Below are 22,873 nucleotides of genomic sequence, written 5' to 3' on the forward strand. Positions count from 1 at the left end.
AAAGTATCTCAAGGAAGAGAACCATCTCACTAGCTAGTGCCAACTTGTGGAAGTGGCTCCCTATGAGGATCTAACAATAAAAAGTTGGATTCCGACTTATAGGGAGTCACTTCTCCAAGGTGGCACTAGCGAGATGGTTCTCTTCCTTGAGAGATACTTCTTTGCATGTCCGTTTTGTAAAAGAGTCATTTATGTGCTATGATGATAAATACTCAATGCTTCACCATCATAATCGGAATAGATGTCCAAATTGCAGCCAGGGATGTTAGGGTAATAATGGAGTACATCCACATCCAAATTTTGCCCGCTGCATTACAAAGAATGAAATCCATTGTGACAATCCATACCATAAATTGACATGCAGCGGATTTAACATCCATATCGCACATCAAGTTATTTGTGGACTTGTTATCAATATTTTTCATAGTGGGTGTATTAGATTTAAAAAAAAAATAATCTCATCCACTTTGCTACTATTGTAAAATACAGTGGATTTTCTGCACACGGTTCTTCTGGGGAACATCTGCAGCGCTGGGATCTTGGGTTGGAATCTGACCAAGGACAATATCTACATGGAGCTTGTATGTTCTCCCATTGTTTGCGTGGGTTTCCTGCAGTTACTTCGGTTTACCCTCACACGTACTGTATAGGTTCATTAGAAATTTTGATTGTGAGCCCTAATGGGGGTAGTGAGTGAGGACTATATGTACAGTACAGTGCTGCGGAATATGTTAGGTAAAAAAGAAGTCCAGTACATCTGTTGGCCCTCCAGCCCCTCTCCATTCAGGTATCAGTTGGGATGCCTATACTATTGTTATTGCCTTGTTGGCGTCGATGTCTGCTGCTGCAGCCACTCATATTATGTAAAATGCATTGCATTTGTGGGGCTTCAGATGTCACCCATGGCTGAAGGTCAGGTGAAATGACAGTGACCCATGGTGAACATTGAACTGGTTCACACACAGGTTTTCATTCTGAAGTCTATTGTGAAAGAGTCATCTTGTACATGTACTTTAATGACTTCATCACAATTTTCACGCTCTTTTTGCTATTGGTGAATGGGAACATCCATTGATTCTACCAGACCAAATGCTTACAAAGTGTTACAGTTGTATCCAATCTGAGCTAAAACAGCAACACAAATCTGATACAATGTATCAATGTAGATAAGATGGCCTAATTCGGTCAGAGGACTGAATGGACATCTAGCAAATCCTCATCTGTGAGAATCAAAGGTCTGTTTGGGGTTTCAGCTTCGAGATGTATACAAGAATGGTCCCATGCACTGATGGCAAGCAGAGAAGATGGACAATTAAGAGGAATTGGAACGCCCAAAATGTTTGCACCAAGAATCCGCACAATTCTCGTGTTCCAAAAAGGGATGGGGTTTAACTGAAAGGGGCAGAGCTTTGTAGGAAAGTGGTGGGTCTAAGATGCAACATATAATCTGGTGTAAGCCCACCTTAGGCCTCATGCACATGACCCTGCTGTTATTTGTGGTCCGCAAACCGCTGATCCGCAAAAAAAAAAAAACGGAAGCCGCCCGTGTGCCTTCCACAATTAACGGAACGGACAAAAATAGGACATGCTAAATTTTTTTGGGCGGGGCCATGGAACGGTGCAACGGATGCTGTCCGCATCTTTTGCGGCCCCATTGAAGTGAATGGGTCCGCACCCGAGCCGCAAAAAAATGCGGCTTGGCTGCAGACCACAAAAACGGTTGTGTGCATGAGGCCTTAAGCTTATACCATCTACAGCAGGGATATCAAATTCACGGCCCTTCAGCTGTTGCAAAACTACAACTCCTAGCATGCCCTGATGGCTATAAGTTGTTTTGGAAGGCATGATGGAAGTTGTAGTTTTGCAACAGCGGGAGGACCATGAGTTTGACATCCCTGATCTACAGGCTTAGTAAATCTGGACCAATGTATGTTGGTAAGATGTCGAATTTTCTGTCATACTCCTCGGTGCTTTATGTTCCATTTCTGGGTTTTTGTTACATTTTTGTTGGTCACTTTTTAATAAATTGTAATGATAGGCAGCATTGTACAAAACCTTCATTTGGCTTCACATCTGGTAGTGAACTAAGAGGACATTACTCTGGGCTTGCGTCACCTTTAGGTAATTTGTGCTGGATGTTGGCAGACTTCGGCAGTGCACTGAGCCAGCTATTGGCGCTGATATTGCTCAGCTTCATGTGATTTATCCCTGACATTCTTATCAGGGTTTACATTATCAGGTGCTTATGCAGTTACATTGCTACAGTTTAATTTTAACATTCATCATGGGTTCTGCATATTTTCCATGTTATGCACAAGATACCAAGTCTAAAGGGCTTGTATAGGATTACCACAAAACCTCAAGGTGCTCATCGCGAGTGGCATCATTATTATGAATGGCACATGGAAGTTAGAGGGCCCTGTTTTCACATTGGGGGCAGTACTTCTCTCTATTCTGTTCTGTAACGGCCTGATAATCTGCCAAAGGACCTCTCTTTAATGCTGAATTAAATAAATAATTCTGTAATTGTAGCTGAAATTGATCTAAAAATGAACCATATTAAAAGGTGTTTTGTCATTAACAACATTTTATCACCGAAGTGCACTGGATAGAGCGGAAGTGCACACGACCACCACTTTTCTGTGGGACTGCCAAGTACCGCACTCTATCTCCGACAGTGCCATACAAGTAATACCGCAGCGGTCATGCAGGCACACTACCGCTCCACTCACACAGGGGACTCAGTGGGGTCCATCCTGTAGATGGGTATTGAATCTTTAATTTATGACCTGGGTGATGGAGGCAATGCTGTAGTACACTGTATATATGCTGTATACAATTTCTGCGACTTTGGCTATAAACATTTATATACTGCTCATAATAAACAGGAAATGTGTTGTCTGTTCTGTAGTTTATAGCTCTCCATAAAGGGAAGTGACTTGTATGTCTCCCGAACACTCCAGATACGGTATAAATGGATGAACTTCTATGTCATATGTTCATAGACACGCAAACTGTTAGAATGTTATGTACTATTCTGTTCTGTGCCCGTACATCAGAGGAAACCACTGCCAAGTTGTATATTTTATTGCTTGGCTTTAGTTACTATAAGGGGGTGCGATTCTCACTGGAAGACCCTTCCCATCATTTTGGATTGTAAGCTGCAGTGTGCAGGGCTCTAACATCATCACCTTACCAACATGACCCATTAGGTCAAAACCCCCCGGCAGCCATACCATGCTACATTTCCACTGCCGTTTGCCTGATTGCTAGATACCTGATCACTGGACCCGATTTATTCCATGGTAATGGTAGTAAAGTTAGTCATTCACACAAAACTATCTAATGTGTATAGGGGTGTACCAAATGTTTGTGTCTTTGCCACATGGGCGCTTGTACGCCATCCTTGCCACATGGGAGTAGCGGGGGTCGGGACTTCATTTAGTACTGGTGTGCTGGGTATATAGGCCATCAGTATTGTAATCTCAGAAACCCCAGTAAGTGTATGGCCGTCTCAAGAGGTATAATGGGTTGTCTGAAAAGACCCCTTTTACATAGTACCTCTAAATATTTGGGAGTCATATAAGTGGGGGAATGGCAGCGCTGCATTTAAAAATGTAGGAAGGCCGCCATGTGTTAGCGGTATATCTAACCATAGTCCTTTTCTACTTGGTTTGTAGCAGTTCTGTCAATGACGGTGGGTTTTGTGGCAGTATGTTTGGGCCAAAGCCAGAAGTTGGTTGAAGAGGAACGAGTAATAGAAGGGTCCCTTTTACACATGGCAGATTTTGTTACAGAAGTTTTCTGCAACTGAAAATCCATTCCATTCCCTTGAATGGGGCTTGCAGAAATCCATGTGCTTCCTGCCAAAACAATTCACATGAATGGAACGGATTGTCAGAAAATCTCTGCAACAAAATCTGTTGTGTAAAGGCATCTGAAAGGAAGGACTTGTACGTCTCCTTCCTGCTGGATCCACTTCTGGCTTTGGCTGAAAAAAATGCATCAAAAACTGTCACAAAAATAAAAACGGTGTATGACAACGCCCCAGAGAATGACTGTTTAATGAACATATCACCAAACCGGATCCTAATGTCCAGAAGAGCGCTCCAGGCTGGCCGGCCGGCCTCATCATGTGCCCTTCGATAATTTCTTCACTCTCCGGAAAGAGGTGAGGATAGTTCCCATGGAGAATAAGAGGACACACATTCTTCTAGCGGTTTGTCACTGCTACAAATGGAAAGAGTTGGAAGTAAAGATAGAGATGACAAGGAGAGGAAAGACCAAGTCATTAACAGCTGCACCACTGAAATAGTGGACAGGCTCCGCACCTGTCAGAAGAGGCTGCTCAGGGTGTTTACATGGTGGGTTCTTCTTGTGTTCCCTGCTTCCTACCACTACATTTGTAAAATCCATTATCTATGTTTTCCAGCTTTTACATTCATCAGAAGGTTCACTAAATTACTCAGTAAGACATGATTTTCCAGTGATTGTAAGACTAGGGGTCAGTGATCTGGAGAACATAACATCTGTGGCTTGTGTATGGAAGGACTCTCATGCTAAGTGGTCATTATATTGCTTGCATCGGCGGGGTGAAGTTTTTGTTAATGGGATGGACTAGGGGATATTGGTTCTCCAGATGTATTGCTAACAGCCAGGGGCGTAGCTAAAGGCTCAAGGGCCCTGATGCAAGCGTTCAGCTTGCCCTCCCATTCACTCAGAGCTGGTGCACCTAGCTTTTCTGCTGCCTAAGGCAAATAGTGAAATATCCCCCCTCCCCTTCCCTCCAGTCCTACTGTTAAAGGGGTTGTCCTCTTTTTACTACTGATGACCTATCCTCAGGATAGGTCATCAATATTAGATCAGCTGGAATCCTCCGACACTCCCGACGATCAGCTGTTTGAAGAGAGGGCTGGGCTCATATGAGAGCTGCTTTCTCTGTTCTGCTCGCCGTAGCATTTGCAGTGATGAGCAGGTAAACAGAGCAGAGAAGGCAGCACTCGTACGAAAAAATAAATAAAAAGCGGACAACCCCTTTAAAGACCTACTTGGAAAACATGACATACTGCGCTACAGAACATACAGGGTCATGCAGCGTCACATATGTACCTCTTCCATCCAGTGACTTCTCTTCTCTGATGAAGATATTCTCTTTCCTCCTCTTCTCCTGTTAGACCGGACCTCTGTCAGATCCCTGTTTTAGATCTCAGACCAGACCCCCATTAGGCCTTCAGACCTCTCCAGCGTTTTGGTGTCAGTCTGATGAAACTGAGCCAAACGGATCCATCCTTACGCACAATGTAAGTCAATGGGGACGGATCCGTTTTCACTGGCACAATAGAAAATGGATCCGTCCCCCAATGACTTTCAATGGTGGTCAAGATGGATCTGTTTTGGCTAAGTTAAAGATAATACAAACTGATCTGTTCTGAACGGATGCATGCGGTTGTATTATCGGGACGGATGCATGCGGTTGTATTATCTGAACGGATGCGTTTGTGCAGATCCATGACGGATCCTTGTAGAGGAAGTCTGCAACAGAACTACAAAGCTCCATCCATTGTGTACTGGACCAAGCTGGCAACTGTGGTGCCTCGCCCAGCTCCATCAACTACACAATGGATGGAGCTGTGTAGCTCCGGCATCGGTGCTACAAGTTGACAGCTGATAGGCAGGGCTGTGAGGTGTTGGACCTTCGATCGGATGTTGACAGCCTATCCTGAGGATAAGCCATCAGTATCGAAATCCTGGACAACTCCTTTAAGGCAGCAAAAGCAAGCTCTACATGCTCTGTTATGTGTGACCTGTCATACCATATGCCTGGTTGTGTCCATCACATTTATATTATATTTGATGGACATTAGGACATTAAATAGCTGTGTGTTGGTGTGGTAGAGTCTGAATACAGTAATCTGGCACAACCATGGTCCAGTACTTATACCGAAGTAGATGGAAAATGCATGAGCCTTCACGATTGGATTACTGGATCAGAACCCCTGTATGTGCATGTCTAACATTCAAAAAAAAGTCTGGCCTCTGCTGTTAACATGAATTGCTAGATTTTTAACAATGAAAGGGAATGTCATCAGAAAATGGCCAATCGTTTCATTCAAGCTTTTATGTGAAGTAGATTTAAGAATGTTGGGTGATATATATAGATAGATATAGAATCTTGCAGTTATCACGATTGACACTGAGTTTCACAATAGTCTAAAAACTTCCTGTTCTGCACAGATCACTTTTCAGCAGTCATCTCATTATCATCACAGACAGGATTACAATGAAATTTATCGCCTATCTATAAATAACTCAGGATCCACTATTCACAAAAGGTGGTGAACACGGCTATGCATAATAAACTCTACAGCATGCCTAGAGCAATCTTCCGTAGACATCGAGTCATCTCCAGACAACAGGTTCCTATGGTTTGTGACCATATCTCTAAATGCTGTTAACAGCAGCTCAGGCAAGATGGCTGCTGCCGTAATCGTGTACAGAATTATTTTTTTTTAATTAAAATCTACCATCCAAAAATAAAAACATTACAAGAAAAATGGGTATAAATATCTTGTAACTAAGGTCAAGCATCAGTTTTCTGGTTGCTGTACGTACACCAGGCCTCATTATGTACAAGGGCTACTGTATATAGCTTGTGCAATGGTAACTATTTTAATAGGGTAAATAGTTCCATGTTGTTTTCCTTCATAAAAGAAGCTGGCGTTGTAAATTCACAAATTCGTAATTGAAACCAGTTGAATGGCTTCGCCTGCTGCTTTTTAAGCCAGCATGGTGCAAGGTCTGTTCTCTGTTGAGGCAAAAGGTGACCAAGTTCAAGGAATAGATGATTGATGCAATATTTTAAGTATTCCATGTCATGACCCGCTCTCAGGTGGGTGCTTCATACCGTGTGTCCTTCTTGATTTTTGTAGAATTTCACCAATTAAAAAAAAAGAAAAAAAGCTGACCATATATTATTTTTTGCAAATATGTAAGGTAACTATTGCCGTAAAATAATGACACCTGTATTTCCCATATTTGTCTGTAAGGACCAGTATTACAGTATTAGAATGTATTGGCTCCAGGGTGGATAAAAATCTGATTTTTTTTATTTTATTATTTATTATTTTTTTATATAAAATGCTTTTTGAGGAAAATATATTACCATCCAAAGGTTATTCCATCATGAAATAAAGATTATTTTTTTAATTATGTAGAATAAGGGTCCATTCACACATCTGCAAGGGTCCATTCACACATCCGCAATTCCATTTTCGCATTGTGCGTAACGGAATTGCGGACCCGCAATTCCGATCCTGAAAAAAATAGAACATGTCCTATTCTTGTCCGCAATAGCGGACAAGAATAGGCATATTCTCTTAGTGCCGGCAATGTGCAGTCCGCAAAATGCGGAACGCACATTGCCGCTGTCCGTGTTTTGTGGATCCGCAAAACACACACTGATGTGTGAATGGACCCTAAGGCTGTATATGTTTAATTTTTTGGGTAAATAAATTCCATTAATCCATTCACAATGTCATGCTCTTCCAGAGGTTTTTGTAAGATTATTGGGCAGTTTCTCTGCCTACAAGATATTATCACAGATGCTTGGTTTACTTTTGCAGTTCTCAAAACGGAATTTGACTCAGCAGAGATCACATGCCTCTTCTTCACAGCGAAAATGTTATAACATGAACAGAGTTGAGAAAAATACCTTAATCTTAACTTCTACAAACCTATGAATGCAGAATCAACCTAATCAAACTAATATGAAAAGTTGTTATTCTAAAAATCTTCATCTACTTGCATATTATAAGTTATACCAGCAAGAATTAGTCTTTATGTAGAAAACTATGATTTAAATCAAGCCTTACTGACTAGTGATTTAAATCAAATCCACCCTGATTGGCTCTGATGAGCCAAAGTTATTACTTCGAAGTCTCGTGAGACCTTGCGTAATAACTTCATAAATTAATTTGTACTGTAAAAAACAATTTCCTGAACTCTGGTTCGGTTCCAAGGCTCCTGCTCCGTACAGTATTGGAACAAAGTTTTATGCAAATAGACTTTGGATGTTTTCCTCTGAAGTCGATTCACTCATCCCTAATTACAGACATTACTTAAATAAATGAAATTAGATGCATACACAGTAGGTCCCCGTGCACCTTGATGGGGCCCCCATAACTGCTCTGTACAACACAGAGCTGTAATACTCAGATTCAGTTCCAGACCCATGGCTGACCTTCAAAATATGGTTTCCTTGGAGTTCAAGACTGCACAAGTTATCTGTGGAAGCTTTCATTCATCCAGGTAATTGTATATCAGTAGTAATACATCAGGGCAACTTCACTTTGTTTTTTTTTTGTTTCTGGAACACGTTTTGCTAGCCATCCAACTGGCTTTCTCAATTAGAATCTCCTATTTCAGTCATGGAGGCAAAATATTTGTTGCATTTGCAGGACTGAAGCTATTAGGTGTGATAAACTGCCTCGGGACAGGTATTGGAACGGCATTGTAAGTTGCAGACACCCCTCTACCTCAGTCCTACACATCTAAATGCACTCAACATCTTACGTCTACAACTGAAGCATGAGTCACCATTCTAATTGAGAAAACCAACTGGATGACTAGCAAAACATGTTCAAGAAGAGAAAAATTGCAAAAAGTCTAGTTGTTGTAACTTATTACTACTGCTATGATTGCAAAGGTTGTATGAAAATATGAAACCATATTTATTAATGTATTTGCCTCCCCCCTCTTCCCAAAAGTGTAGTGTTGCATTTCCATGCAGACTCCTCCATTGCAGTGACACCACTATATCTGATGTGTTGGTGACATATTCTTGTAGCAGCACAGAGCTGAAGACCTTGTCATTTCTCGGATCCTATGGAAATCCAATAATAAGTGAGCAGAGACAATGGATATCCCAGTAATATAGCTGTCGTAGTGTGCAAAATATTTTAATGCAACAGTAGCCGCTGCTGACCTTTCTCGTGTCTACATGAATAGCACATTCATATTTTCCCCAATCTGAACCTTGACTCTTCAGATTTGTAGGTGGGGGAGCATTCTTTCCATTGTTCATGGAGTCTTGTTTTCTGACACTGTCTCCCACACACTTGATCCTGGGCATGGGCCCCAGATTTCTAGCCCAGGCTGCCATACACAAAGGGACTACTAACGCATGTCCAAGCGTCTCTTGTCTCCTCATAATAGCCAGTCGGTGGCCATGTGTGAAGAGAATGCCAGCTTCATTTGTAGAAATTGGCCTTTTTTTTTTTTTCTAAAATGGTTTTAATGAACTTGGTTGGTAGAGAGGCATGTCTTCTAGACGGAGGACCAAAATGTAAGGAATGTAATGGGAATTCCAGCCAAGGTTTTGGAATTATTTAAGGGGGCAGAGTCGCCATTCAAGAGACGACTGGGTAGCATTTTTAACCCCGTAACCCTATGCTAATTTTGCTTCTGAATAAGAGGCATTAATATGAGTTATTACTAGAAGTATGGGGTAGATGAGAAATACTGGAATATTGGTCAGCTTGAGCGGTGAAGCTTGCAATATCCCTTCTGTGGAATCTGGCCAAATTCTTTCTCACCTCTCCACTCCCCCTTGGATACACCATTACATTGACCTACTCCCTTTTCAAGTGAGATCAGCCCCAGTCTGCCTCCTTCTCGCTCTTGTATATATTGTTTCAACTTTGTTAGAAGTTTCTGGCAAGCGGTGCTTCCTGATAAAGTTTCACACACTAAGTCACCTCCGTTCATTGCAAGGGGTCAATGGGGTCAATTCAGAGCTGCTGAAACAACAAGGTGTCTTGCCATCTCCACAACCCTAACCGGCTACATGTGATTCATTGTTTTACTAGGGTAAAAATAATCCCCCCTCCATTACTGCTGGGCTCTTTACTAGATCCCGTTTCTCTGTAGTTGTGCAGTGTTTGAGGACCACATGACTAGGACATTGTGTTATACAGGTTGCCAATACCTGCATCTTAGTCTTTATTTATATGATGCCCTGCTTTATGCAGAGGTTTATTCGTGCCACTTCCTGTGCCGGTGGAGCATGCAACCACTGTCGACACTAGGAGAACATATGTGTAGACGGCATAATAGTTGGAATCAGTCCCATTGTGTTCATTAAAGAACAGACATTAATCAGCCATATCAATGGAGCCACCTGCCTAATATTGTGCAAGCTGTCCAAACTGGACCTTTTTTTATTTAATCTGGACTTATACATTTTTTTCCAAAGTAACTAAATATTTGTCAGATCCTGTTTGGTGCCATCTGTCTCCAGTATAACGTATATTGGAAGACAATAAATTCTCAGGAGTGAAGAGGGTCAGCCATGCTGTTTTTTTTTTGGCACTTGGGTGTCTGGCAGCCACTTGTCCCTTCTGTCTCCATGGACATAACATGGGTGTTCAGCCAGGCATCCATGTTATTGAAGGGATCGCTTGTGATAACTGTTAGCAGAATACTCTTCAGCTGGCACTTCTCTTATGTCTATGACCAGTGTTTGACTGGGGTACCTAGGGACCACCAGTAAAATTTATTTTGGGTGCCCACCATATGGATATATTCAAATATAATAAATAATCTAACACACATTTTTTTTTATATGAACATAGGCTGGTTGAGGTGCTGTACACTGAATATGAATATATGTATGTAGTGCAGTAAATCTAATGTGCCACTTGTGCAGGGGGTGGGAAACTAGGGGCCCACCGGGGGATTCCCCTGTGGGCCAGTCCGAGCCGGTCTATGACTGGAGAAGTGGTCTTTTGGGCAGCTAATTTTTACTATTAGGTGACCTGATAAACGAGCGGATAAGTTTCTGTTTAAATGTTCCACCATATCAAAAAATGATCCTCCATATAAGGGAGCAGAGGAACATTGAAGCCAATTTAGGATTGTCAGCTATTGGCACCCCAATATGATTTCAGGGTGCTTGTTTCCCTGCTGCTTGTCCTATATAAATGTACATACATACATACATACATACATATGTAGGGTTGAGCGGTAAACTGGTGTCAGCGACATACCGCGGTATTAAGAAACAGCGATATGGCGATTATCGCTGTTTTCTAATAACCGCTTTATTTTGTGATGTAATAGAAGCAGTCACATGTGCGCTGACCGCTTCTAAATCTGTCCTCTGGCCCCTGCATAACAGTACTCACAACCACATTACTGCCCGCAGCGGCCGCCCCGTCTCCTCCTAGCTCCCCATATTCATGTCTCCGCCCACAGACGTCGGAATTGGATAACGGCAGAGGCGAGCACAACAGCCAGGCGGGAAAAGTCTCTTCAACTCCCACACACAGAGTTTGGCCTGCGAGGAGTGAGAGAGACAAGACCTTAAACATAGAATAGAACCGGCCTGAGTGTCATACATAAAGGTCCTATGTCTATCTGTCTTCTGCGGCCTGGTCCCTCCTTCCTGCCTGCAACCTGCAGTCTTCACACTGATCTATAATAGCAGACATTAGGGAATAAGTCCTCCATACATGAGCAACATGACATTATTATACTGGGGGGGCAAAACAGTATAACGTCTCCTTGTGGCTGCCCCCATACAGTAGAACGTCTCCTTGTGGCTGCCCCCATACAGTAGAACGTCTCCTTGTGGCTGCCCCCATACAGTATAGCGTCTCCTTGTGGCTGCCCCCATACAGTAGAACGTCTCCTTGTGGCTGCCCCCATACAGTAGAACGTCTCCTTGTGGCTGCCCCCATACAGTAGAACGTCTCCTTGTGGCTGCCCCCATACAGTAGAACGTCTCCTTGTGGCTGCCCCCATACAGTAGAACGTCTCCTTGTGGCTGCCCCCACACAGTATAATGTTGTCTTGTGTTTTTTCTTTTAAATGAGTATTTATCGCGATATATATCGTGATAAATTTATTAATATCGTTATCGTCTGAATATTTCTGATATCGCCCAACCCTATACATTTGATATAAATGCTATGATATTGCATAAATAACTTCAAAAGTGTCCATATACTGCATGTGTATGATAGCTTGATGATGGATTTCCTATAGCCCACCATATGCATTTGTTAAGTGAAGACCAATCAAATGGGGCCAATCTTGTTCACATTACCAAATGTGAACAAGATTGGCAACTAATGGGTCCCGAAGCCTGCTCCTTCCCAACCTTTTCCAGACAGCTTTCCAGTTGGAAACAGAACCAGACAGAAGGACAAATCTGGATGGGTTCGATGGCTGACACAGTGTGGCTACTGGTTTAGGCTTTGTATGTAAAGGTTAGGTGTCCTTTTCTGGACATGTAATGAAATTGCCCCTTTTAAATTTGATGTGTGTAGATCAACACATTCCTGAAAGTTTTAAGTGTTAGTAGGACAGTAGTCTTTTATAACTGGTCATTTTCGCATTATGATGGCTGCTTTTGTTATATCCCTGACCAAGCCTCTATAAAAGCCATTCATTCTTGGTGCTTGGAAAGGGAGTGTCCAGAAAGTGACCATTTATGGGATTCTGCATCCCTTTTATATGAAGTCTTGAAGGACTTGAATCATGTTGCTGTAGGCTATGTTCATTAATAGGCTTTAATTGCATCTCTTCAATGCATGGTAATGGTCTTCTAAAATGACTGACCGTAAATGATTAAACCCTGATCTTGTAATGACGTTAAATCTAGAAAATTAATGGCAGCATTGTGTCAAGCCTTGGCTCATACCCTTCCAGATTTAGCAGTGCTTGGTCCTTGGCTAGTATGTGCCCCAGCTGAACCCCTGGAATGAATCTACAAAGCTCATTCTATGAACCATAACAGGCCCTGCAGACATTGGCCTGGTCTACAATCACAAAGCTTTCATTTATTTAGAAGGCTGCTCCGAGCAGCTGAAAGATACCATGGTTTTTTTTTCAATGTGTCTCAGGCTGTGGGAAAAATGAGGAGAAATAAACACATACAGGGATTTGACGATTGAATCTGATCATTTCATGATCATTATATCTATTTCTAGGAAAGGCAGGTGACGCTCAGTATGGCTGGATCACAGCTCTTGCTGGGGTGTCACTCACACTTAGGCCTCATGCACACGACCGTGCAATTTGCGGAACGGAACAGGCGGCCCATTGTAGAAATGCCTATTCTTGTCCGCAAAACAGACAAGAATAGGACATGCTATATTTTTTTTGCCGTGCCTCGGAACGGAGCAACGGATGCGGACAGCACACAGAGTGCTGTCCGCATCTTTTGCGGCCCCATTAAAGTGAATGGGTCTGCATCTGAGCAGCAAAAACTGCGACTCAGATGCGGACCATAACTATGGTCGTGTGCATCGGGCCTTAAAGGGACACTGTCAGGCCTTCTGAGCATAATTAGATCTTTATATGCCCTCCTAGGTCTTGTAATAAGTTTCCAATTCATATAAGTATTATCCCTGTGCGCATTGTAAAACGTGAAAAATAATCTTTATAATCACCTGTCAATCAACTGTCCTTTATGCCCAAGGGGCGTTCTTTGCGCCGCATTTGTGCCCAGCCGCGCCCCCGGCACCCTCACTCGCCGGGATCACATCGCGCCTGCGTCCCCTATTGAGGCCGATGACCGTAACTTCGTTTTGGGCATGCGCAGGATCTCTGAATGTTCGGGACAGGGAAATACCGCCCAGCGAAGTGAATTCTAATGAGATGGGCGTGTCTAAGGCTCCGGCAGTTGGGGGGCGGCTGGGCACAAATGCGGCGCAAAGAACGACCCTTGGGCATAAAGGACAGTTGATTGACAGGTGATTATAAAGATTATTTTTCACGTTTTACAATGCGCACAGGGATAATACTTACATGAATTGGAAACTTATTACAAGACCTAGGAGGGCATATAAAGATCTAATTATGCTCAGAAGGCCTGACAGTGTCCTGAAAGAAGTGAGCTGCATTCCTCAGCGATGGGGAAGCTGGGTGACAACCTCTATGGCAATTTTTATGGCAGAATAATTTAGTTGTCGGCCAGATGCTGCAGAATTTTCACATTAGAGAGCTAAATAAGTGAATTTAAAATGTAGTTCCTACACCTTTTTCTTATTATTAGAACTCGTAATATTAGAACTCGTAATTATTGACCTAACGCTCTGCCGTTCTGTTGATGGCCATCTTGTACCTGTGTCTAGTTGTATTCATTTCCCCTAGTAGGAGAATAGCTTCTTATCCATAGGCCGCTCAATATCCACTCAAGCTAGACGAGCACATTACCTTCTTTTTTTAGTTGGGCACCACTAAAGAAAGATTCATACTCGTCTGCTCCCTACTGCTTCGGTCATGGGTCCTGGCTCCATTCTGAGATTTCCCTGTCCCCAGTTTACCTCTGACTGGGGTATATTTGGTGTCACGTGCACCACTGCAGTCAGTGACGGGACTCATTGATGTATCGACCAAGTGGCACGTCACTTCTGGATCATGTGCTGTTTGGGGACACAACACCAAGGAGGCCAGTCATTGGCTGCAATGACCCCATGTATACCCTGGCTGGAAGTAAAGATGCTGGGAACTGGAAGATCATGGATCGGAGCTGGGGAGCAGGTGAATATGAATGTTCATTAGGTCAAATGCGATACATGGCTTAACTAAAAGAAACAAGCAAATCCTAAGCTGAACCTGCATGTTATGGGAGAAGATCGTTTCAGTTGTAGTACGTTGCTGTTGAATAAAACGTTCCGTCCATTTACAGTTCACTTTCTGGATGAGTAACTCTGAATTGATCACTAATAAACTGTTTATTTTACAGGGACGTTTATGAATTCCGGATCCAGCAAGTGAAAATCCCTTTTCCAACAGAACCTGTGAACCATGACTGAAGAAATGGAGCGTCCCAGGAGTGGGCTTAGCATGGCCAGCAGCATCACCACAACTGCCTCTGTCAGCCAGGGGTCAAGGGTGAGAGTACTTAAAAAAACAAAACAAAAGAAAAAACATTGTAATTCAGCTTTTCCCAGGAGAACTGGATATGTTGGGGAATGAAACTGCGTGTTTGCACCCAGGTGATGGTCTTGTTCTATTTGGAGGCATAACCCAGTTCAGTATTTCAGCATATATCACCATCTGTGGAGATGAGTACTATCTGTGTGCAAGATTGGAAGCCTCACCCCAGGAAAAGTAGGGAGATGTCTAAGTGCCACACCACTTTTCAGCTCCGTATCAAGCGATCTAGTGTTGTGCAGGTGATACTTTACATGTCCTCCATAACTGCTCATGTGACTCCACCAGTAGCCCAAAGATCTCCATCTGGGTCTACCATCAGAAATGATCCATGAAACCATAAGAAGTAGTGACCAGTGACTGGCTCTCATGTCGGCTCCTACTTTCAGGCCCAGTTGTATTAGGGTCTACCGGAGGATAAACCGGAGGACCTAACTGAGACTGCATGCTTAGATGAGCCTGTTTGGATGGGTCATTGTCCACTCTAGACACTTGCTAGATTTTAGAATAGAAACCCAGAACATGCTTTGAAAAGCCTTCCTGTTGGGAACGGCAGTGACTCACACATTCCAGGAGGTTTCCTTCCATCATTCATCATGACACATGACAAATCAGACTTTTATTATCTGCAGCAATGAAAATGAAACCTAAATTTTACCTTTAACAAGGCACTGATGAGCCTCTTTTTATTTTATTTCACTCAGGCATCGACCAGATCAGTAAAGAGAGTGCACACTTTTGGAAAAAGAGAATATTCTATTAAGAGGGACCCCAACTCTCCTGTGGTGATTCGTGGCTGGCTGTATAAACAGGTTAGTGTCTGTACAAAGAGGAACTCCATACCGAATATATGTAAGCATAGATTACCTAGGGAATGTGATAGTTCTTAGTTGTTTAGTTTTTTCCTCTATTTGTGTGTATTTCTAATAAGCATCTTTACTGGTTGGTTCAGAATTTAATTGCAGAATATTACAATTGGGGTCCATACTGTTTGGCGGATCCACAAAACACGGACACTGGCAATGTGCACGCCGCATCGCGGTTCCCTTCCTTGGGTCTGTGCGGCTACTCTGCAAAATATAGGAAGTGTCCTGTTCTTTGCCGCATCTTGCAGATCATGGACTCATTGAAGTCAATGGGTCCGCACCACAATGCGCTGTGCACATCGCCAGTGTCCATGTTTTGCGCATCCGTGGTTTTCCGCCTGCAAAACAGACACTGTCAAGTGAATGGACCTTAGGCCTAGTTCACACTTTAGTGATTGGAAGCTAAACCAGGCGCAGGTCAAAAACACAGACCAGTGCAAATCTTTTACCTCATCTCTGTATAGGCTCCACATCTGGTTATGGTCCATAATCATTGACCAAATCCCTGAAGTGTGAACTGGGCCTTATCTTGTGTATACATAAGGCCCTTTAGGCGCGCCGAGAATCCGCCAGATAATCGCTAACAAGTGTTCATAGGAATGCTCATTAGCGATTATCTGGCTGTGTTGGGCCTAGTTCAAACAAACGTATGGCTTTTATAGTTTTTTTTTGTGGTCCGTTTTTCACGGATCTGTTCCATTTTTGAGTTCCGTTGTGTTTCCGTTCTGTTTTTCCGTTCCGTTTTTCCGTATGGCATATACAGTAATTACATAGAAAAAATTGGGCTGGGCATAACATTTTCAATAGATGGTTCAGCAAAAACGGAACGGATACGGATGCATTTCCGTATGTGTTCAGTTTTTTTTGCAGACCCATTGAATGGAGCCACGGAACGTGATTTGCGGGCAATAATAGGACATGTTCTATCTTTCAATGGAACGGAAATACGGAAACGGAATGCATATGGAGTACATTCCGTTTTTAATGCAGAACCATTGAAATGAATGGTTCCGTATACGGAACACAAAAAAACGGCCCGTACACTCACAAAAAAAAGATCATGTGAACTAGGCCTTAAGGTGCTGCCAATTACTCGATGAACGAGCGAAAAGCTAGTTCATCGGGTAATTGAATAGTTTGATCATTGACCAGTAGAAATAAATGATGGACGTGACATCACATGGCCTACCAGGGATGGGCAAACTGCGGCTCTCCAGCTGTTGTAAAACTACAACTCCCAGTATACCCAGTCTGCCTACAGCATGGCATGATGGGATTTGTAGTTTTACAACAGCTGGAGAGCCGTAGTTTGCCCATCACTGGCCTAGGCAAAGCTTCAAGAAGGCTACGGTGCTACTGTGAGCGCTGGTGCCTTCTCAAATAGCTTATCGGTGAGGGTCTGGGTGTTGGACCCCCACGATCCAGAGCAGTTACTAAACCAATCGGTTAAATAATCTCGGACAATCCCTTTAAAGGCTCAGAATAACTTTGGATCAGGAGTAATGGGAGGTCGATAAGATAATTATTACTAATCTTAAATTTTTTTTAAGCTCTTTTAACCCTTTATAAAAATTTAACCAGCAAGACAACCTAGGTAGAGAGAACGGTAATTTATGATAGGTGTTACGTGTCCCTCTAGTGACATTTTAGAGAATTACGGTGTATTCAGTAGTTTTATATAATTTGTGGGAAATGTTTGCAGCAGTATGTCAATGACATTATAAACCTACAATGCTAGGGGTATGAATTGCGACCTCTGTGAATGTCTCCACATCCTTGATTTCTTGTAGGACAGTGCAGGCTTGCGTCTGTGGAAGAGGAGGTGGTTCGTGCTGTCGGACTTCTGCTTGTTTTATTATAGAGGTACCAATTTATATTACAGTTGCGCAATCAAATTCTAGATTATTTATTTTTGTGTGTTTTTTTAAATTTTTTTTATCCTAAATTACTTTCCTATGTGTTTTTGTGCAGACAGCAGAGAGGAGACCGTACTCGGCAGTATTTTATTACCAAGCTATGAAATCTTGCCTGCCAACCCAAGAGAAGTGAAAAACAGAAGATTCAGTTTTAAGGTCTGCTTTACGTGCTTATTGCATATAAATATTAGCGGAGACGACGGCTATACAAACACATAGCACATAGCACATAACACAGCCATTCCAAGCACATAGTAACCGTCAGTATTGTACTCCAACCTTTCAGGCGGAACATCCTGGCATGAGGACTTATTACTTTGCAGCCGACACTCAGGAAGACATGAATGCCTGGATCCGTGCCATGAATCAATCTGCTCTGGTCGTCGGCGACAACAAAAACAAGTATGAATATTGGGTGACTTAATATTGTGTGTGTATGGAAGCCATCTGAAGTCTGAGGATTGAGCAGCTTCTGTAGTTTCACATTGGCTTGTAGACAGAATCTTAATGAAAGTACGAATAAACGTGATGAGAGAAAGAAGAATAACGGGAAAAAGGATATTGTTAGCGGAAGTGGATACTATCAATGTGTGTATTTTAATGGTTTGAAGGATTTCCTTTCTTTATAATGTGAAACTATTTACTAAAATTGTAAGGGGATTTTCATATGAGGACTACCAGAGAGATACTTGTGATATTTAGGCTTTCAATAGTGTTGAGCGAAGCAAAGCATTAAAGTGGAATTCGGTCCGAAGTTTAGGAACGCTTTGATTAGCAACAAATCCGAATTTCCTCGCACTTTGGTTACCACAATCAGGTTTTCCTAAAATGGCGGCTGCACGTGTTACAAAACCAAACTAAATGTAGAGGAGACGAGCTGCCGTACAGCCAGCCAGTCCACAGATGGCCATCCCCTATAAAACCCTCATCCTGACCGGTCTCCGCCATTGTCCTGTGAGCTGAGCATAGGGAGAGACGTGGCAAGTGCTCATGCGCTAGGAACAGTGTTGCTGAAAATGATTACTAGAAGAATTCAATACCAATAAGATGGAAGTCTTTATTAGTGCAGTGCCCAGTGTGCCAACCAATAACTTCCAGTCTGCATCCCTTAGGGGGAGGGGGGTCAGGTCTTGATGATGACCATCCTCATCTTTTGCTGGCTTTACTTCTTCCAAATCATCCTTCAAAGTCTCCATGTCCTAGAAAAGTCAGCAAGATGCAGAGGGAGGAGCTGGATGTTCCTGATGACATATTCGCATTGATATTAGATGATGTGGAAAAGGAGGAAAAGCAGATGGCAGAAGAAGGGTTCCCACCTGTAGGGCAGGAGAGCGCTGGGGTTTGAGAAGTTGGTATGCCAGCATATTGTACCCCCACCTAACCAGCTAAACCTAATACCAGCAACAGCTCTCGTTCAAAGGTGCATTAAAGGTGCAGCGCGGCCATTAACAATGAACACAGACTATACAGTGCGGTCTTCATTATTAAATGAAAGGCAGCTACAGGCTAATTGGCTGTGCAGTTCTTCATTGCAGCATGGACACAGCACGGCCGCACCGTGTGGCCATACCCTAAGATCTCTTGCACACAAACGTATTTTCATTTCATGTCCGTTCCGGGGTTTTTTTGCGGACCGTATACGGAATCATTCATTTCAATGGGTCTGCAAAAAAAAACGAAGGTACTCCCATGTGCATTCAGTTTCCGTATGGCCGCAAAAAAAAAGTACATGTCCTATTATTGTCCGCATTACGGACAAGGATAGGACTGTTCTATTAGGGGCCAGCTGTTCCGTTCTGCAAAATACGGAATGCATACGGATGTCATCCGTATTTTTTGCGGACCGCAAAATACATACGGTCGTGTGCATGAGGCCTAAGGCAGAGTGGCCTGGGTATACCTGATTTATAGCGATTTGTGACAAATTAATTAGTAACTAATCAAATTTCTTAGGAAATTAAGTAGAATTTTTCAAAACTTCATCTCTAGCTTTCAATAGTTAAGGGGGGTGTCCGTCTGAACCAGTTTTTTTTTTTTTTTTCAGATTCAGAATTCTGTAAAAAAAAAAAAAAAACATTTTAAAGTTATATTTACCTTGCCTATTCCCCTGACACTTCCATTTTTAGTGATTCCTGGTGCTTCTGAACAATGTACGGGTCAGAGCTTTGAAAGCTAGCGGGAGACTGTGTTCTGTCAGAAAAATTTTAATCGTCAGATTCCCTTACCCCACGTGACTTCCGGGGTTGTGCGCCTCCGCGCGAGCATAGTACCACGGCACTGCGCCTCTGCGCAAATGCAGTACCAGGGCATGGGTAAGTAAAAATTACAGTGAGCGTTAACTCATGGACGCGCGCACGGACACCGCGCGTGCACCCAGGGGTAAGAATATCTGGCGGTCTTTTGTCTTGTTAAATCTCCTTACCCTCACACTGCGCACGCACGGATTGTAAAATATCCTTACACTCACTATACAGCGCACTTCAGATTTATTGCTGGCTGGCTTCAATCCGCGCGTGCGCAGTGTGAGGGTAAGGAGATTTGGGTGCACGCGCGGTGACAGTGCGCGCGTCCACGAGTCAACGCTCACTGTAATTTTAACTTGCTCATACCCTGGTTCTTGCGCTTGCACAGAGGCGTCGTGCCGTGGTACTGCGCTTGCGCGGAGGCGCACACCCCTGGAACTGCGCTTGCGCGGAGGCGCACACCCCTGGAGGGGAATCTGACGATTTAAGGTTTTCTGACAGAACACCGACTATGCTCACCATAGCTCAGAGGATAGATCATCATTATCAATTCCTGGATAACCCCTTTAACCCTACATAGCTTGTATTTGATAGAGGAAAAAAACAGCGATCACCACCTTAGCTGTGATAATAGAAATCTGCCTGTCCACTATGGGCACAGAGTTGAATGCTTTGCTATTACTATACTTTCCTATGTGTTTTTTTATTTTAGTTTTTTGTTTTTTTAGTTTAAGGCAAAATTAGCTTTTTATGGCTTGGTAAGGGTACTTTCAGTATTTTTGGCCAGAGAGAAAACTGCAGCATGCTGCGGTGTTTTTTCCGTCCAAAAAACATAAGAGGGATTGAACTGATGCATCCTGAACGGATTACTCTCCATTCAGAATGCATTAGGATAAAACTGATCAGTTTTTTTCCGGTATTGAGCTCCTGTGACGGAACTCCACACCGGAAAACAAAAACGCTAGTGTGAAAGTACCTTAAGATAGAATTCACATTTGGTTGTGGTGGTAATTTTGTAGACAAAATTCATTCAGTTGTGGTGGCAATTTAGTGTTTAAATTTTCTACTTTGCTTCATTAAAATGTTATTTCTGGTTAGTATTTACATTTTATTTTTTTTACTGTTAAAATACAACATTCAAAAGATACACTATGAGATACAACTGGGGTCCCCCCGGTGAACCGATATGCAGGGACATCTCTTGGTATTTTATTTAATGTTAATCACGATAAAATTAATTTTATCACCCTTTTCTTTCAGGAGTAGCCATGGTCACAACCTCACCTCACAAGATGAGCTCTATGCCAGCTATGAAGATTTCTCCCACTCTGAAATAAATACTGCTGGGGATGATGGAAAAAGTGCTGAATCTTTGGAGATTGCTCATCTGTCTGAAACCAGATCACAAGATGAGAGCTCCAGGGACAGTCTTCCAGACCAGGACAGAAATGGAGACTTGGAGAAAGATCGCTTGTTCAGTGGGCTGAGGGAGTCTTTAACAGATGCTATGCAACACTATACTTCTGTATCCCAGAATGGTTCTGTCCCACCACCCACACCAGAAAGTGGAGTAAAGCAATTGGAATTCACTTACAACAGACCTGAAGTGGAATCTAAGATGTCTGCAGAGGGGAAGGACTCCATTCCTGAGGATGAAGAGTGGGTGCCTTTTCAGAAGTGTCTGTCAGTGTAAGCATCTGTTTTGATGTTACATGAACTTTACAGTTCTACTTGGATGATATTGCATATGCCTGATATGTCTCTGCAAGTCACATAATTAGTTAAAACTTTGTATTTCTCATTAGTAATGCACAGTTATGCATTTGTTTTCACAGGCCTTACCAAGACAAGAGGCCACCTAGTCCACCAAAGAGTTTTGAATGCCCACTTGATGAATATTCCTCTGCTCTCTCCCGTTCTGCTCCGTCTTCTCCTGCTGTTGTCCCTACTCATGTATATAGAGCTGACCTCTTAGAGCGCAACTGGAACTTCAAAGATGAGAAATTCAAGGTGCAAACTGAGTTTATGGAAACATCAGATGGAAGAAAAATGTCCCCTCTTTCTTGCTCTCCATCCAGAACCACAACATGCTCCTCACCAGAAAGGGTAGAGTATGTAGTTCAGAGGATAATTAAGGCTTCAAGGTCACAATCTCTACCACCCACACCTTCAGAGGTTTCTAGACACAGAATAATCAAGAAAAGTCCTCCTCCTAACTTGAAGTATGGAAGCCCTCTGCCATGTGAGAAACCTCTCCGTTATCCTGAGAGTTCTCAGGCAAATGTTGTGTTACCTGTTGGAAGTCCACCCAAGAGGGACCTGCCTCTTACACCAAGCCTTAGTCCAAAAGTACACACACAGCAGCATAAGACTGCGTCCAATGAGGATGTGTTTGTGGCTGTGACTGGATCTCCATCTTTGGGAAGAATAACTGTTCGATCTAATACACCAATTGGGCGAGTAGATATCCTTCCTTCAGAAGACAGAGCTCCTAATTCTGCAACTATCAGACACAGTGAAGAAAGACCAGGTGATTATTTTGTAACCAGCTCCAGAACCAGAAGTCATATAGCGAAGTCTGCATCAAGGCCTCAAACTCCATCTGATAGGTATGATGTTCTGCCATCTGATGACTCTTTCACTGCATCTACAATGGCAAAGGGTCCTAATCGGTATCCTAGAAGATCACAACCTTTGGGGGCAGAAGAAGAAAGGCTGGATGGTTCTGGGATTAATTTACCCCCTAGATCCCATGGGTATCCCAGCAACAGAATGCAAATCAGACCGAACAATTCATCAGAGAGAGTAATTATAGAAGATTACCCTGCAGAGCTGTCTCTGACTCCCTCACTAAGACGACATAGGGGTCAAGGACCAAGGGTGGGTATCTTTTATGTATGCAGTT

General features: G+C 42.8%; 1 protein-coding gene across 5 annotated transcripts in view; it reads left to right on the forward strand.

The window, feature by feature from the left end:
• Positions 1–22,873, forward strand: part of PLEKHA4 (pleckstrin homology domain containing A4) — an 81,722-nt gene that overhangs the window by 37,794 nt on the left and 21,055 nt on the right. For all 5 annotated transcript variants that reach the window (XR_005779456.1, XM_040434993.1, XM_040435001.1 and 2 more), the window contains exons 2-8: positions 14,753–14,901; positions 15,648–15,755; positions 17,600–17,672; positions 17,781–17,881; positions 18,012–18,127; positions 21,229–21,657; positions 21,804–22,848. Coding sequence is in view for 4 of the 5 variants with exons in the window: in XM_040434993.1 (XP_040290927.1) it covers positions 14,815–14,901; positions 15,648–15,755; positions 17,600–17,672; positions 17,781–17,881; positions 18,012–18,127; positions 21,229–21,657; positions 21,804–22,848 (1,959 nt within the window). In the remaining variant the exon portion in view is untranslated. The remainder of the gene's footprint in view (positions 1–14,752; positions 14,902–15,647; positions 15,756–17,599; positions 17,673–17,780; positions 17,882–18,011; positions 18,128–21,228; positions 21,658–21,803; positions 22,849–22,873) is intronic.

Source organism: Bufo bufo, chromosome 1 (assembly GCF_905171765.1).
Source record: "Bufo bufo chromosome 1, aBufBuf1.1, whole genome shotgun sequence".
Classification (NCBI taxonomy): domain Eukaryota; kingdom Metazoa; phylum Chordata; class Amphibia; order Anura; family Bufonidae; genus Bufo; species Bufo bufo.